Source organism: Pan paniscus, chromosome 3 (genome assembly GCF_029289425.2).
Source record: "Pan paniscus chromosome 3, NHGRI_mPanPan1-v2.0_pri, whole genome shotgun sequence".
Lineage (NCBI taxonomy): Eukaryota > Metazoa > Chordata > Mammalia > Primates > Hominidae > Pan > Pan paniscus.
Genome location: NC_073252.2, coordinates 159,841,462 through 159,859,264, shown reverse-complemented (window position 1 = coordinate 159,859,264; position 17,803 = coordinate 159,841,462). Strand labels below are relative to the sequence as shown.

At 33.9% G+C, this 17,803-nt stretch overlaps 1 protein-coding gene across 4 annotated transcripts in view; it reads left to right on the top strand.

Annotated features, from left to right (window-relative positions):
* FSTL5 (follistatin like 5) overlaps positions 1-17,803 on the top strand; it is a 778,780-nt gene that overhangs the window by 120,197 nt on the left and 640,780 nt on the right. For 2 of the 4 annotated variants that reach the window (XM_034959355.3, XM_034959354.3), the window contains exon 3: positions 12,155-12,185. In XM_034959355.3, coding sequence (XP_034815246.2) covers positions 12,155-12,185 — 31 coding nt within the window. Of the gene's footprint in view, positions 1-12,151; positions 12,186-17,803 lie in introns of all 4 variants that reach the window. The other 2 variants (XM_014344780.4, XM_014344779.4) reach the window with 1 other exon arrangement.

The following is a 17,803-nucleotide window of genomic DNA, read 5'->3' as shown; positions in this document are numbered from 1 at the left end:
CATTGTCCAGTCATTTAAAAAATTATTTATTTTATTTCCATTTCAGTTAATAACTGGAAAAGTGGCCTATTAGCAACAAGCATACCTCTTTATACTGTACCTTATCTGATTGCACTTTGCAGATACTGCATTTTTTATAAATGGAAGGTTCGTGGTAGCCCGGTGTTAAGCAAGTCTGTCGGTGTCATTTTTTAAAAATAGCATGTGCTTATTTTATATCACTGTGTCACATTTTGATAATTCCCATAATATTTTGAACTTTTTCATTATTATTATATCTGTTCTAGTGATCTGTGATAAGTGATCTTTTTAAAAATTTTTAATTATTACAGGTACATAATATTTGTATATATTTATGGGGTACATGTGGTATTTTGATAGAAGCATGAAATTGTGATGATCAAATCAGGAAGAGAACTTGATGTTATCATTGTTACTGTTTTGGAGCACCATGAACTGAACTGCACCTTTATGATATATTGAAATTAATCTGTAAATGTGTGTGTTGTGACTGCTCTGCCAGACTGGCTGTTACCTCTTCTCAGGCCTCCCTATTCCCTGAGATGCAATAATACTGAAATTAGGCCAATTAATAACCATACAATGGCCTCTAAGTGTTCAAGTGAAAGGAAGAATTGCATGTCTCTCACTTTAAATCAAAGGCTAGAAATGATTAAGCTTACTGAGAAAGTTATAACAAAAGCCGAGACAGGCTGAAAGCTAAGCGTCTTGCACCAAATATTTAGCCAAGTTGTGAGTACAAAGGAAACGTTCTCGAAGAAAATTAAAAGTGCTACTTTAGTGAATGTATGAATAATGAGAAAGTGAAGCAGCTTTATTTCTGATATGAAGAAAGTTTCAATGGTCTGGCTAAAAAATCAAAACAAGCACAACCTCCCCCCAAGCCAAAGCATAATTTGGAGCAAAATTCTCACTCTTTTCAATTCTGTGAAGGTTGAGAGAGGTGAGAAAGCTGCAGAAGAAAAGTTGGAAGCTGGCAGACGTTGGTTCACGTGGCTTAAGGAAAGAAGCTGTCTCTATAATATAAGAGTGCAAGGCGAAGCACCAAGTGCTGATGCAGAAATTGCAGAAAGTTATTAAGAAAACCTAAGATAATTAATGAAGGTGGCTACACTGAACAAGAGATTTTTCAATGTGGACGAAACAACCTCCTATGAAAACAAATATGCCATTCACCACTTTCTTAGCGAGAAAGAAGTCAATGTCTGACTTCAAACCTTGAAAGGACAGGTTCACTCTCTTGTTAGGGGCTAATGCTGCTGGGGAAGCAGCATTTAAGTTGAAACAAATGCTCATTTACCATTCTGAAAACCCTGAGGTCCTTAAGAATTATGCTAAATCACTCTGTGCTCTATAAATGAAAGAAGAAAGCCTGTATGATAGCACACCTGTTTACTGCATGGTTTACTGAATATTTTAAGCTCATTATTGACCGATTGCTCAGAAAAAAGATTACTTTTAAAGTATTACTCCTCTTTCACAATGTACCTGGTCATCCCTTAAGCACTGATATAGATTTACAAGGATACTAATGTGCTTTCATGCCTGCTAACAAAACATTCATTCTGTAGCACATGAAGCAAGGAATAATTTTGACATTCAATTCTTATTATTTTAGAAATATATTTTGTAAAACTTCAGCTGTCATAGACAGTGATTCCTCTGATGGATCTGGATCTGGGCAAAGTAAATTAAAAACCTTCTGGAAAGGATTCACCATTCCAGATCTCATTAAGAACATTCATGATTCATGGAAGGAGGTCAAAATGTCAACTTTAACAGGAGTTTTGGAGAAGGTGATTCCAGCCTCATAGATTACTTCCCATGATTCCACCCTTCAGTGAAGGAAGTAACTGCAGATGTTGTGGAAATAGCAAAAGAACTAGAATTAGAAGTGAAGCTGAAAATGTGACTAAATTGCCACAATCTTACAGTAAAATTTGAATAGATAAAGAGTTGCTTCTTATGAATGAGCAAAGAAAGTGGTTTCTTGAAATGGAATCTACTCCTTGTGAAGATGCTGTCAACGTTGTTGAAATGACAACAAAGGGTTTAGAATATTACATAAACGTAGTTGATAAAGCAGTGGCAGGCTTTGAGAGAATTGACTCTAATTTTGAAAGAAGTCCTACTCTAGATGAAATCCATGAAATGCATTACATGCTACAGAGAAATCTTTCATGAAAGAAAGAATTAATCAATGCAGCAAACTTCATTTTTTATTTTAAGAAATTGCCACATCCACCCTAACCTTCAACAACCACCACTCTGATCAGTTGACAGCTATCAACACTGAAGCAAGACCTTCCAACAGCAAAAACTTGTGACTCACTGAAGGCTGATATGATCATTAGCATTTTTTAGCAATAAAGTACTTTTGATTAAAGTATGCACATTGATTTTTACACGTAATGCTCCTATAGTATAGTATAAACATAACATGCACTGGGAAACTGCAAAATTCAGGTGACTCACTTTGTTGCAATATTGACTTCATGGCAGTGGTCTGGAACTGATCCTGCAATATGTTTGAGGTATGGTTGTATATTAATTTTAGATCTTCCCCATAGTTAGTGTCAAAGCTTAGTAGTACAAAACAATAATGCTGTAAGAAGGATGTACATAACTTTTAAAATCTTATATCACACATTAAAGAACATTTTCTTTTTTTTTGTTTGTTTTGTTTTTTTTATTATACTTTAAGTTTTAGGGTACATGTGCACATTGTGCAGGTTAGTTACATATGTATACATGTGCCATGCTGGTGCGCTGCACCCACTAACTCGTCATCTAGCATTAGGTATATCTCCCAATGCTATCCCTCCCCCCTCCCCCCACCCCACAACAGTCACCAGAGTGTAATATTCCCCTTCCTGTGTCCATGTGATCTCATTGTTCAATTCCCACCTATGAGTGAGAATATGCGGTGTTTGGTTTTTTGTTCTTGCGATAGTTTACTGAGAATGATGATTTCCAATTTCATCCATGTCCCTACAAAGGACATGAACTCATCATTTTGTATGGCTGCGTTTTCTTTTCCATAGTATTTTTCAAATCCTCAAATTAATATACATTGAGAAATAAATGTTTCTAATTTATTATGGAGAGGAGTGCCTATATGTGTGGGTACCATGGATAGGTTTTTTAAAAGTATATTATATAATTTCCCTTTTCACTATTTCAATTATCTGTTATGCTTAATATGAGACTTTGTGTTATTTTCTAACATATCTCACTACCTGATCCATCCCTTATCCATGCTATCTTTTCTGCCCTAAATGACCATAATTCCTTAACCCAGTCTGTTACACAGCTTCTCACTGTGTAAAAGTCAGTGTGTCTATGTCTTTCATGAGTCCATGAACCAAAGATGTCCATTTTAACACTGGGAAAATTCTTAAAGACTCTATTTGACACTGCATGTTTTGATTGAGTTTATATGTCATATTCATTGGATTTGAACATACATGATCTTGGTGAAAACAAGCAAACAACAACAACAACAAACTTTCTGATGTTTCCAACTACTTCTAAACCATTAGTAATATTTCCCATAATGGGAAATATATTTTCCCATTATTTTCAATTTAGACACACATGAATTTGCTTCATATAACATTTTTTTTTTCTTTTTTTTGAGATGGAGTTTTGCTCTTGTTGCCCAGGCTGGAAGGCAATGGCGTGATCTCGGCTCACCAAAACTGCCGTGTCCTGGGTTCAAGTGATTCTCCTGGCTCAGCCTCCTGAGTAGCTGGGATTACAGGGATGCGCCACCACACCAGGCTAATTTTGTATTTTTAGTTGAGATGGGGTTTCTCCATGTTGGTCAGGCTGGTCTCAAATTCCTGACTTCAGGTGATGCATCCTCCTCAGCCTCCCAAAGTGCTGGGATTACAGGCATGAGCCACCGTGCCAGGCCTGCTTCATATAACTTCTAAATGTAGTATGTAACATCAGAATATGTATGCAATAAAATAAAAATACAACTTTTTAAAATTCTGGTGGTAAATGCTGTCCTAGTTTGATTTTTTTTTGTCAAGTGCATGTCATTGATATCTTGTTTATGGTCTTTATAATTTGGGGCAATACTGAGAATATCTCAACCCAATCACAAGTTCTCTCTAGATTTTCTTACTGAAAATTACATAAACACAGCAAATACAATATGAATATACAATAAGAAGCAACTACAATTTTAGCATTGGAATGAATAACTTCACATCAAAATATTAAACCGAAGGAGAAGTTGGTTGACTGTTGACTGACACTCTATAACTTTTCCAGATTGTGTTTAAATATATATATATATTCATTAGGCTACTAATAAATCTAATGACATTTCTTACCAACATAAGAAAATTACTTTCATTTCTCCATGAATCATTGAAACATACTACTTGCCCAACCTTATTTAGTAACTTAACCATTCCAACTCTGCACTACTGCAACAACACTATTTGCTGTTTTGCAGTCTTATCATGCACTCTTTTGACTCTATAACTTTGTCTATGCTATGTCCTCTAGATAGAATGCGCTTTTACCCTTTGCTATGGAGATAAACTACTTTTTTTTTTTTTTTTTTTTTTTTTTTTTTACCATCTCATCTTTCTCTATAAATTCTTCAGTTCCCACCTTCTCACAGCTCACCTTCAGCTGCCCAAGTTAAGACTGCATTCCTCTCTGGACTGTACTATCTAGATTTGATACATAATTCCACTATTGAATATCACATTTTATGGCATATATCTGTGTGTGTCTCTGCCTATCCCTCCACCTGACTATTGAATTCTGGAGTTCAAAGACTCTGTTGGAAAAGTGTCCACTCTTGCAGGGGCTAAGACATTAAGGATATGTCAGTTGAGACTGCAGAATAGTTTTCTTCATGGAAGATACAATCCAGTGGGAGGAACAGACAATGGACAAACATATATTATTCTTAGAAGTAGTGACTTTTGTGAAAAATGAAAAAAAAAGTTAAATAATAATGGGGGTGCTGATTTAGATAGAATGTTCAGCGAAGGCCTTGTTGAGGAGGTAAGACTGGATCAGGGATATGACTCAAATTCTAAGAAAAAGAATTTTAAATAAAAGATGATAAGATTTTGATTAAACAAAGTAGAACTGAAAATTTAGCTTTATAGTTTACTGATAATATATGTATGACTCCAAGTTTGAGTACACTTGATATAGTGGATTCTGAGTGACCATATCTCTATTTTTCAGGCATTTTTTTCTATGCCCACTGTCTCCCCTCTATTTTTGAGGCATTTTTATAATTTAATTGCCACCACCAAAATAGCTGTTTTTGATAAAGTGTGTGCATGTGTGTGTGCACCTATATGTGTGTGTATGTATGTGGCTTTGGGGAGGGAAGCTCACATGTTCATGAGTATTCATGTGTCAGAATAACACAGAATAAATTTGTTGTGGGATTATTGGAGACTGGATCTACTGAGACATTCTCCTATTCTCAAGTTCCATGAATTTCCAATCCATATTACTTAGTGGGTCTAACAATATCTTTTAAAACACCTCAGTATTTTATACTTCTCCCTTATAGCACATGAGAACAAATTTGTGATAAATGTGAGTATTCTGCTGCAAATTATCACTTTTAAAACCATTTTTAATTGGTAGCATTTGTCTGGGAAGTAATAATTACAATCAGAGAGAAGGGAAGAGTTCTGAGAATGAAATTCAACTAGTCAGCCTGCTAAAATTAGTAAGGTTTACCTCTATGTATATTTCCCACAAAATTTATATTTTTATAAACTTTATTTTTATCTGTTGACTATTTTCAGTGTTAGGATCTATTGACTATTATTCATAAGTTTAAAATCACCTACTCACAACTGAGCACTGAAGTATATATGCATAAGGACACTTTGGTGAATTATATCATCAGTTTACTGTAGGAAGAACTATAGATAATATGGATTGATAGAAAGATTACTTTAGCTAGAACACATAACTTTTGACTACTGCAGAATTTATTTCTATCTTTTGCTAATTTGTAAATTTTATGTTTATCGATTTATTTTGGGCTTTATTCGATATACCAGTGAAAGTCTTCTACACATTTGAGTTTTCTCAAATCCCATGAGAGAAATGAACTTATTTTCAGCATTTAGCCAAGCTAAACACAGCTTGAATGTGCTTTATTGTACATATTAGTCAAAGAAAAATCACAAGTAGTGCATTTTTTCTCCTGGACTTTATAGTTTCTCAACTTATGCCACCTATTCAACTAAAGGAAATGCTGTGTTTGCATAACAGGAAATTTCTTAAAAAGAAAATAACTTTCCAGTATTGCTGCAATGAGATAGAAGAAATTTTCACAGGGATTTTCCTTTTAATTTTGACTTGTTTTTAAAAATAGTCATGTTAATTCTGTTAATTATCTAGAATAACATGGTCTTACTATATGTTTTTTATTAGTGACCAAATGCAAACAAGTCACATGGGGATCAGGAAAAACAACAGCAAACTAGATTTTTTTTTCCTGATTACTCCCATACTAAAAGGGGAAAGAACCTTGCCTTATATCTACTTGATATCTTCTACTTCTTTTTTTATATAAGCAAGTTATTTTTATGTATAGTGAAAAGTACTATGTATAGTCTCTCAGAGTCAGAGAGCGTCAGTTTAACTCTTTAGGGGACCAACTCAATTCTGTCTGCATGTGCTTCACTCTTATGTCTCTCCATGTGAAAGGAAGTCTGTATTAGTCTTGGTATTGACCAGAGAGCACATGACTAGTCTCATTCGTGTAACATCATATGTATATATATTATAAAAGAGTATTTGTGGGTATTATCTGTGTGGACTTTATGGCTCTCCCTTAAAATAGTTTAAGCTTATAGTATGGAAAGGGAGGACAATTCGTTGATAGTCTAATGTTTACTACCTCAATGCTGTTACGGTGGAGATGATGCACTTAGCATTTAGCATTTAGATGATTTCTTCACTTTCCAGAGAGCATTTGCTTCTCAGTGAGAAGGAAGGAAATAGGTAAATTATGTTTGAAGATATTGTAGCCAGAAATATTTAGTGTTTCATCAGGAGAAATCCGTTTTCATGTTATAACATAGCCATCATCAAATGTTAATAATCATTATGTCATAAATCCAGATACTAGAAAAGAAATATCCTTAATATCTCCTAGTGTGGTCACATTCAGCCCAGTTAAAAGACTAGCAACATGGTACTTTGGTGTTATTTGCTAAACTCCAGTTTGTTTAGATGCTTCAGAACCACTTATAGCTCATTTGTACAACTACTGTGTATCCCAATTTGACTGAATTTTACATTGGTTTAGTTACGTTACATTTATTTTATTTCTGTTTAAAAATATTTAAGATACCATATTGTTGACTCTTGTATTTATTATAAAACCATACTTCTTCCCAGATTGTCTTTGCTAATCTTTATCATACTGTCTGCTAAAGCTTTTAGCCATCTTACATTACTGGACTGGATTTCATGAAGTATGCTGATGTAATTAATATACAGCACTTTGGAATTCTTCCAAGAAATAGCATAGTACAATGTAAAACACGAATAGTTTGCTATTATTTAGCTTTGACACATAACCAAATATATTTCTTATTTTAAGTCAAGTTCACTTTATTAGAAAATCTTTTGAAAGAATGTTAAAATTAAGTTATACCTAGAAATATAAACATTCTGCTATTATGGACAAGACCTAAGTCTTCCTAACGTAAGAATGTTTTTCGAATGAATCGTGTGGACAGAATAACAAAAGTTTCTGATCACTCGTGAGTTCTCACATAGTTAAATAATCACAATTTTCTTTATAATGTTTTCTCATTTAAAGTAAATATTTTGAACATGAAGTTATAGTTTGTAAAATACAATTGTGGTAAATCTGTATTGCCATTGTGAATAATGTAACATTAAAGTAATAGAAGCAAATTGGAACAGTTATTATTTGCAAATCCTAAATAAGTCTCTAGTGAAAGGGGTTTATACAACTTTGACAGTAATGCAGGAGTTTACCCTTAAGTTTTCTTCTCACTTTGCAAATCTATTGTCATTCTTTCCAGTCCACTAATTAATTACTAGTTTCCCTTCTCCAAATTCATGCTTCTTAAATATTTCTTGTTTATAGAATATTTAGACAGATTTGCATTGGTAATTTATAATTATATAAAACTGTATGGGAGAGAACTTGATTTTAGAAAACAAATACAGTGAAATATAATATCAATAAAAAGCCTACTCAACTATAGGTAAACTAAGCCTAAGATTGTTACAAATTTGTGACGACAAAACTCAACTAGGATTGGCTCAATCATACCAAGCTGTATGTGTGATTCTTCTCACCTACTCTCGCAAAAAGCCATGCACTTAAAATCTTCTCCATCTTCTCAAATTTCAGACAAAACACTCAACTTCCACAATTAGCCAACCACCTTTCCTTCTATTACATAAAGAAAATAAATCAAGATTGAATATGTTTAATTCGTCATATCAAACCTAGAAACCTCCTGCATCTATGACTAAGCCTTCCTGTTCCCACCTGTTCTATTACAGAGACTGGTCTTCTTTCTATCTAAATTTTGCCCCCAATTATATTCTATCACACCCACCCTTTCAATAACCATATACAATCAGTCATGCTGTCTCTTCTTTTTATCCTAATCCTCTAAATTTCTACCAGGTATATTCCATCATTTATGTATTCTCAAATCTCAGTGATATAAATAATAATGTAATATTACAAAACTAAACAAAATAAAGCAAAAAGCCAATAAACAACAAACATAATACCTCTATGGACTTTAGTTTCCAGCTACACTCCATAACAGGCTTTTTATTCCTAGTCATATTTCCATCATGTAATTTTTCCCACTTTGTACAAATTTCAATCACCCTCTTCTCCTCCCTTAGATAACTTGAACTGGACATTTAATCCCATATGAGCACCAAAAAACGTTTTATCTAAAGTCAATGATTCTATGTCAATATATTGAATGGGCATTTTCTTAGACATAATTGTACTTCACCTCTCAGAATAATTCTGTACTATTGAAAATTTCCTTCCAAATAATATGTTCCTTGGGATTTCATAATTCCTTGATCTCTTGATTTTTCTCCTGTAATTTTTTTATGCTTCCATCCTCTTTTTTTGATTAATTCAACTTTATATTTTTCTTATATGTTTTGCAATACTCAGTTTTAGATCAGTGAGTTCTACTCTATGTTCTAATTTATAGAGTGATAATTTATGCATATGCTAGTGGCTTCAAACTTTATGTATCTGTTTGAAATACGTCCTATGAGTTTTATCTACCTACTTTGAATCCTTGGAATTATAGTCAAAGTAATTTCAAAGTCAACATGTTTAAAAATCATACTAATGAAAATTTGAGGTGTATTATCTCTCAAGAGACAGAGTAACACAGGGTGACACTAAGGATATGCACGACTAGAAGAATGGAGTTACCTGTAACTAAGATGAAAAAGATGGTCAAGAAAGTAAGGGAAGGTCAGAAATTCAGTTTGAAACATTACAGATAGGCCATGTTATTAGAAATCCAAGTAGGGATGTCAAAAGACAGTTGAATAAGTGAGTCTGAAGTTCAATGGTGAGGTTGGTTTAGGCATATAAATCCTTAGCAATAGAATGAGACTTAAGGCTAGGAGATTAGACGAGATTGCTAAAAGAATGAGCTATATGGAAGAAAGATAAGATCTCAATGCCTAGGACACTAGTGCTTAGGAAAAGAGGAAGCAGTAAAGGAGACTCAGTAGGGGTAGCCAGGGAACTAGAAGAAAATCTCAGAGAGTGTGGCAGTGCTGCAAGACAGGTGAAGAAGGAATAAGTACATATTTGTATCCTTATAGCAGCTCAGACCCTTGGAGTCATCTTTGTTGGCTCTCTCACAGCAAAACTTTAATCTATCAGCAAACCTTGCTCTAAGTAGGTATTCCAAATACACTGCTACCACGTTGTTCTATGTTTTTGTCACAGCCCACCTGAATTACTGCAATACCTTCTTTAATGGCCTCCCTGACTTTGCCCTTGCCCTTTCAACCTATTCTCAATAGACAGCCAAAATGATTCTATTTAAATGTAATTCAGATAATATTACCCCCTGAGAAGAAATGTATATGTTTTCTCAGCTATGTCAGAGTAAAAACCAAAGTCCTACCAAATGCCCCAAGTGCTAGTCTGTCTGGCTGCTATTACTGCCCAGATTGTATTTCCTACTAAATTTCCTTCCTTCGATCCAGTCCACACACAGTGATCTCCTTAATATTTTTGACAATGCTAAGAACTCTTGTATGTAACTCAGGACATTTGAAATTTTTTTCTCCCCTAGGACATGTTTTTTCACATATGTATGCTTGGATCATGTTCACCTCATTCAGAATTTTATTCAAAAATCAATTTATCCCTGTGGCTATATGTATAATTTCAGTCACTCCACTCCAACACTGTCACCTTCTGTAGCATATCTTTTCTGAATAAAATTTATGCAGTCTGCTCCATGAGGACACAATTTTTTTTCTGTTTTGTTCATCCTGTATAGTCTCATCAACGGGAATAGTGTCTGGCACATAAAAAGTGATCCATACATATTTGGTGAAATAATGAATGAATAAAAGACTGACTGACTGAACGAATGAATGAATGTTAATAGAGGAGAGGGAGGGAGAGAGAGATTCTCATTAACAAATGTCCTTTCGGAAAACTTAACCCTACTAGTTATAGAATTATGAAAAACTAATGTATTTTTAATACAAGTAATGTACATTTAAATTTTAGTTTAAGTGACCAACAGATACTCTAAATTAAACAATTAATAAAGAGCAGAACAGAATTCAAACACAGAGGTTGGGTGAGTTCGGATGAGAGAATTAGAACACCAAGTTTTAAAGTCTAACAGAATTATATCACTAAGTTAGCTGATTCAATAAATACACATTTGTCATTATGCATTTTATTCTCAAATTCTAAATTGTGGATTAATTTTTGCAGCAAAATCAGTTCTTTATATTTTCCTACTCTTTTGCCAAAATATATTGGCATTCATACAGTTCTGCAGTTTAGTTTATATGTCATTGTCATTTTTTTCTTAGGAACATATTTCGAAGTTATTTTCAGTGTGAGACCCTGAAACTTTTAGATGGAGTAAACTGTGCTTGCATATTAATTGAGAAGTTAGTGCACAATATCCACTTTAAAACTTGAAAGCAAGCTAATTCTTTTGGGGTTGCCCGGTAACTAATAAGGAGAATGTCAAACTGAAAGACAAGTCTGACTGGAGCAGCCTTTGAATAAATCATAGAATTGTTGTCAACTTTAGCCTTAAAGAACTGAGATGGGGTCCAATTCTAAGTTAAACTAAAGCAAAGACAGTTGAAAAGTCTTTTGTGTTTTCTTAGTAAAATTCTCCCCGATGTTTGTGCCTAAACTTATTCCTTCACCAACAATTTATGATTAATGTAGAGCCATTGAAAGCAAATTCTGAAGGCATTATTTAATACCTGTTAGAATTAAATGGAATGGCCTAAGGCATTTGAGAGGCATGATTATTTATTATTCATTAACAATTTGTTTATTTATTTATGAATCCATATTCATACAATTTAGTGATTTCTTAGAGAATTATATGCCCACCAAGAGTTATTACTACTCCAATAAAATACTTTACATAAGGCAGGGATGGGGGCTCACTCCTCTAATCTTAGCACTTTGAGAGGCTGAGGCAGGAGGATTCCTTGAGCCCAGGAGTTCAAGACCAACCTGGGCAAAATAAGGAAGCCTCGTCTCTACAAAAAATAAAAAAGATATTAGCTTGGCATAATGATATGTGCCTGTAGTTCCAGCTACTTGAGAGGCTGAGGCGGGAGGATCACTTGAGTCTGCGAGGTTGAGGCTGCAGTGAACCATGTTCATGCCATTGCACTCCAGCCTGGGCAACAGGGCAAAATGCTCTCTCAAAAAAAAAATATATGTAAATATTTTTTAAAGGCGAGAATCATGTTCCTGGGAATATGTACAAAAATCATTTTGATCCTTCTATAGTGAAACTTTATATGAAACAGTTGATCACATATTTACTTACATATTTTGACCTATTTTCTGTTTTATTTCCAGCAGGAAAAAAATCAAGAAAGTTCAAGAGTCAAAGGTAAGAAATGATTGCTTTAAGATAACAATTATATAAATTCATAAAAGAAAGAAAAAAGATATGTGATGCTACTTTGAATAAAAAGTCAAAAATGAGAAAATAATGATAATTAAAAATATTCAGTGTGATTTTACAGCCATTTTGAGCCCTTTGAGGATTCTCCAGGGCCAAAGGGTATTCTCTGTTGATGTTTTCCATCTTCATACTGTGCTCTTGAAAACGTCAACTTTTTTGTTGTTATTGTTTTTTCCCTATATTGTGGTGGTTGAACTCCTCCACCAACCATTGTCCCTACGAGTTGGTGTTGTGTTACTTCTATGTATTGGCAAATGGACTTCCTCAAAATGTGTCTCATGGAGACCCAACTATTTAGTCACTGCCATCTAGTTAATTTTCTACAAAAAGGCTAGAACATATTTATGCATTAAAAGTTGGCGATAGCTCCTAGTATGGCATAGTCCACATTATTCTAATGTTGGAAGACTCTTTTCTCTATAGTCACATTCTTAAATTTTGAAGTTTCCTCATTGAGATAATAAATTACTCTATGTAGATTGTCATCCTTCAGTAAATGGCTTCCATTAACTTGTGCTTCTGCTGATTATAATGATGGCATATCACAACCTTTTCTTAGGTTGATCCCTCTGGCATCTCCATTCACTTGTTGGCTCTTCTTAGTCTACATTGTGGGCTTCCTTGCTCACCTTTCCCTTCCCAAAGGCATCCCGGCCCCAAGCCTGTCTATGAAGTGAAGCACAGTTGTCCAGTTTTTTTCCCTCCTTTTTGAATAGAAAGATATATGTCCTGTTTTTACCTTTTTCAATGTTCTACAAAAATTAAAAAATAAATATGAAGTAGTTTAATAACTTACATGGTCTTCTGAAATGCTGAAAGGGTAGTTACACTTCAGAGGCTCTCTAGATTGTCGACACAATCTTGCTTATTTATAACAAGTCCAAATAAAATCCTCTCTGCACATTTCCCCACAACTGAATGACTTTTACAATATATTATTTTCCATGTTGGGTCATCTGTATGTCTATATTGCTGAAGAATAAAAAACACATGCATTTGCATTTTTAAATAATTTTGCTAGATATATTTTGTTCAAATGAATTATGTAAGACTGTTCTTCCAGGGATTCCCAAACTATTTGTGTGCATTTTCAGCAAACTGAAGTATCGCTTGTTATTTTATATGTGAAATTATTACACTTATTTATACTCAAAGCACTCATATTAACTCCAAGTTTTATACTATTGTGTTGAAAAGGGGAATTTTTACTTCGAGATGTGCTGTATGATGTGCATTTGAATGATATATGCATTTTAAGCTTACTGAGTATGCATCTTCCTTCTCATGAAGGGTTCCAGGGTTTCAGGTTTATCTTAAATCATATTTGTATTCTGTTATAGTAAAAATAAGTGTAGTGTAGCTTTCTACTTGATACTTTATTGCCTTGGGGTATATAAATCATATCATCTGAAGTAGTAGAAATTATGTTTTTCCAACTACTATCTAGGAATATGTTTCTTTTATAATACAATAACAATTTCAAGATGATGCTTGTCACTCCTTTCACTATTATTAGCTAGCACATGGTTCAGAACTTTCACACACATTGTGGCTTTTAGACTTCTAACTTTTTTTTTTTTTTTGAGACGGAGTCTCGCTCTGTTGCCCAGGCTGGAGTGCAATGGTGCTATCTCATCTCACTGCAACCTCTGCCTCCTGGGTTCAAGCGATTCTCCTGCTTCAACCTCCCAAGTAGCTGGGATTACAGGCACCTGCCACAATGACCAGCTAATTTTTTTGTATTTTTAGTAGAGACAGACTTTCACTGTCTTGTCCAGGATGGTCTCGATCTCTTGACCTCATAATCCTCCCTCCTCGGCCTCCTAAAGTGCTGGGATTACAGGCGTGAGCCACCGCACCAGCCCTAGACTCCTGGCTTTTAAGTAAATCAGAGATACATGTTTACGTGAGGACTTGTTGCTTATCTCTACTTAGAAAAGCACTACATATTTCTTGACTATTTATGGGAATCATATTGAAATGTTATTTTACTAGAAATTAGGAATGACCTCTTTAAAATGTTTTCAGATGTTAATATTAAAAGATTAAAAACCCATTTTCAACCATGAAAGCTATAGCTTACTCATTGGCAGATGACAAAAATTCTGAAAATCAAATATTTTATATTCATTGATTACTAATTATTGAAATGTGAGCTATGTCCTCATTTGATATTGGTAATCAATTATCAGCTAGTAATTCTTTGAAGTTCCTGGCTATTTGCTAACTTCATTTATTCAAACACATTTATTACATTGTCAGGAGTATGTCTAGAAGTCTTATTTTCTGCATTCTGTGCCTATTTCTGCTAATGACAGCAACCCCAGTGTAATGATACCAGTGCCCTGAACTTTTATTAACACATAAAACATCTGTTAAAGATAACCTTCCATAAAATTGCACTGAAGATTATAACAGAAAAATGAGATAGTCCTACAGATTTGAAAGTAAGGGTCAACTACCAGGTAGCCATATTTAGTAAAGTGTTCTTCAATAACACAACAGATAAAACATGTTAAAATATTGTACATTAAGTGCTTAAAATGCATTGAGAATTTTATAACTATTATTAGACAATATTTTCCTTTGAGGAACATATCTAGAATAAGAAACACAATTAGTTCACCCCTAACATTTTTTACAGAAATATTTAAATCTATGATTTCTTTATTCACTTATATTTGAGAGCATCTCTCTAGAGTTCTCAGAGAAAACGGTAGTAGAGTTTGAGATTTCAGTAATTATTGGTTTACAAATAACTTACAGAGTCTGTCAACTTAATAAAGTTTTTAATTTTTGAAATAATTTAAAAGATTTATGACAACCATAATGATAATATCCTTTGTGGAAAGTGCCTGTGCTATTGCACTCTTGCATGCTCCTCAGTATCAGCCTTACCCTTCTCCGTAAATAAAAGGATATTGGACTGTCCATCCACCGAAAAAGTTCAGTTGCTTTTATTGCAAAATTTTCTCCTCCTGTTTTTTCAAGTGGACACTCTTGCCTTTATGCATTCAGAAGTGATAAAAATAAAGTATGTTTTTTTCATTTCCAGTTATATTTTGGTTAAGACTCTGCAATTAAGAGACACTGAGCTCTAAAGTTATTTCCCTAATGACCACTTCCATATAATGTATTTTAATACTTATATTTTCGTAAGTATCTATTAGATTTCAGACATTGTATTGAGTTTTCTACATATATCATCTCATTTTAATCTTCAAATACATATTATTAAATAAGACTTAGCATTCATACATGCCAGCATTTGAGAAATCATATCCAAAGTATATAATTCAGACCAGGCATGGTGGCTCACACTTGTAATCTCAGCACTTTGGGAGACCAAGGCGTTTGGATCACTTGAGGTCAGGAGTTCAAGACCAGAAGAACAGCCTGGCCAACATGGTGAAACCCAATCTCTACTAAAAAAATAAATAAATAATTAGCCAGGCATGGTAGCGCATGCCTGTAATCAGGAGGCTAACACAGGAGAATAGCTTGAAGCCAGAAGGAGTTTGCAATGAGCTGAGATCATGCCCCTGCACTCCAGCCTGGGTGACAGAACAAGACTCTGTCTCTTAAAAAAAAAAAAAAAAAAAAAGGAAATAATTTAGATCAATATTGCCATTTTTGTTCTTTCCTAAAATAGATCATGTTTTATTTAACAAATTACCAACTGTACATTAGTTACATTTAGCATACTGTTATTAGTGATACTTTTTATAAATTTTATAGATATGAATTTTATTATTTATGTGTTAGTTTCCTTTAATCTTGTGGTTACAAATATTGACTCTCTTGCAAATTTACATAAATACTGTTCAGTGCTTCATAACTTTAAGAAAAAAAATTGATGATGATAAACACATCACAATAGTGTTCTAAGAAAGTATCTAGGACTTTTGCCAGGTTGTTTACTAATTACTTATCTTTGAGAAGTGACTTAACCTCCCTTGACATGATTCATCTTTTTTGGTAAATATTAGCACAACATATCCATGATGTTAAAAGTCCTTTACATATAAGATATTCTAAGGCTTATAATTTTACAAGGACATTAAACAATGGTATTATTATAAACATTTATCATTCAAAACTCTATAATCCTCTATAAGCTCCATGAGACAAGTATTATGTCATATATATTGATGTACATGAAAAGGGGAAGCCACACAGTTGTTCTTCCTATAAAGCAAATATTCTTATGTATATGAAACCATAGGAAAATATTATGTTAAGACTATATCTAATCAAATTAAAAGTGTGTATTTGGGACAATAAATGTATTATGGCACCTGCAGTCTACACACACACACACACACACACACACACACACACACACACACACACACACACACACATATACACATTCTCTCTCTCTCTCTCTCTCTCCCTCATGTACATATATACTACTTTCAGTTTATTTTTATGCAACCGTGTGTTCAGATTCTCCTTTATTTTCTTTATTTTATATTGGCACCTCAGAGCACTGAAAATCGCCTAATGTATCCGGGGACATATATTTATATCAATCAAGTCAGAGGGGTGTTGCTGTGAGAATGGAAATAGTGAACTCCAAATCTGGAATGCTTGAATATTCAGAGCTCTTTCTAGTAGATTAATCTCACAGTTTCTGAGGTTGGCTCACTACTTCAAGGTCAGGTAGCCAGTCAGAAATGGTGAATAGATAGAAATGGGCCTTCAGATTCTTAGTACTGAAAGCCATTAGCTATATTACATTGACTGATTAAAATGTCCTGTAAAACTGAAAGATGGCAATTCATGTATTTTAGCCCTATATGAGACTCTCCAAATTATTGCATGTCTTTATATTTACAAAATACAGTGTAGCCAGTAGCATAAGTAATACCTGAAATGGAGTTTATTATAATTTCATGAAATGCATAGTCACTATATTTTTAGTGAACTGCAATACATGCTTTATTTGTTTATTTATTTATTTAGACAGAGCCTCACTCTGTTGCCCAGGCTGGAGTGCAGTGGCAAGATCTCAGCTCACTGCAACCTCCGCCTCCTGGGTTCAAGTGATTCTCTTGCCTCAGTCTTGTGAGTAGCTGGGATTACAAATGCGTGCCAGCACCCCTGGCTAATTTTTGTATTTTTAGTAGAGATGGGGTTTTGCCATGTTGGCCAGGATGGTCTCAAACTCCTGACCTCAGGTGATCTGCTCTCCTCACCTTCCCAAAGTGCTGGGATTACAAGCATGAGCCACCGCACCTGGCCAATACATGCATTATTATGAATTATGTGTTTGTTAATTTTTAGTCCAAAAAGTTATTTTTGAAGTTAATCATAGTTTGTAAGATTTATGAAAATTAAGTATTTTTGTCTATTATACGCAATACTTATAATCCTCAAGTACCTAGAAGACGAGAAAACTTACTCCTTGAAAATATCAATCAAGAGATTCATGATTTATTTTCTTGGTTGTTTTTAGCAAGCAGTAATGCTGAATAAACATCAGACAAGTTTATTTATGGTAGATTTGTAATAATAATTCTTAAAAAATAATTAAGTGT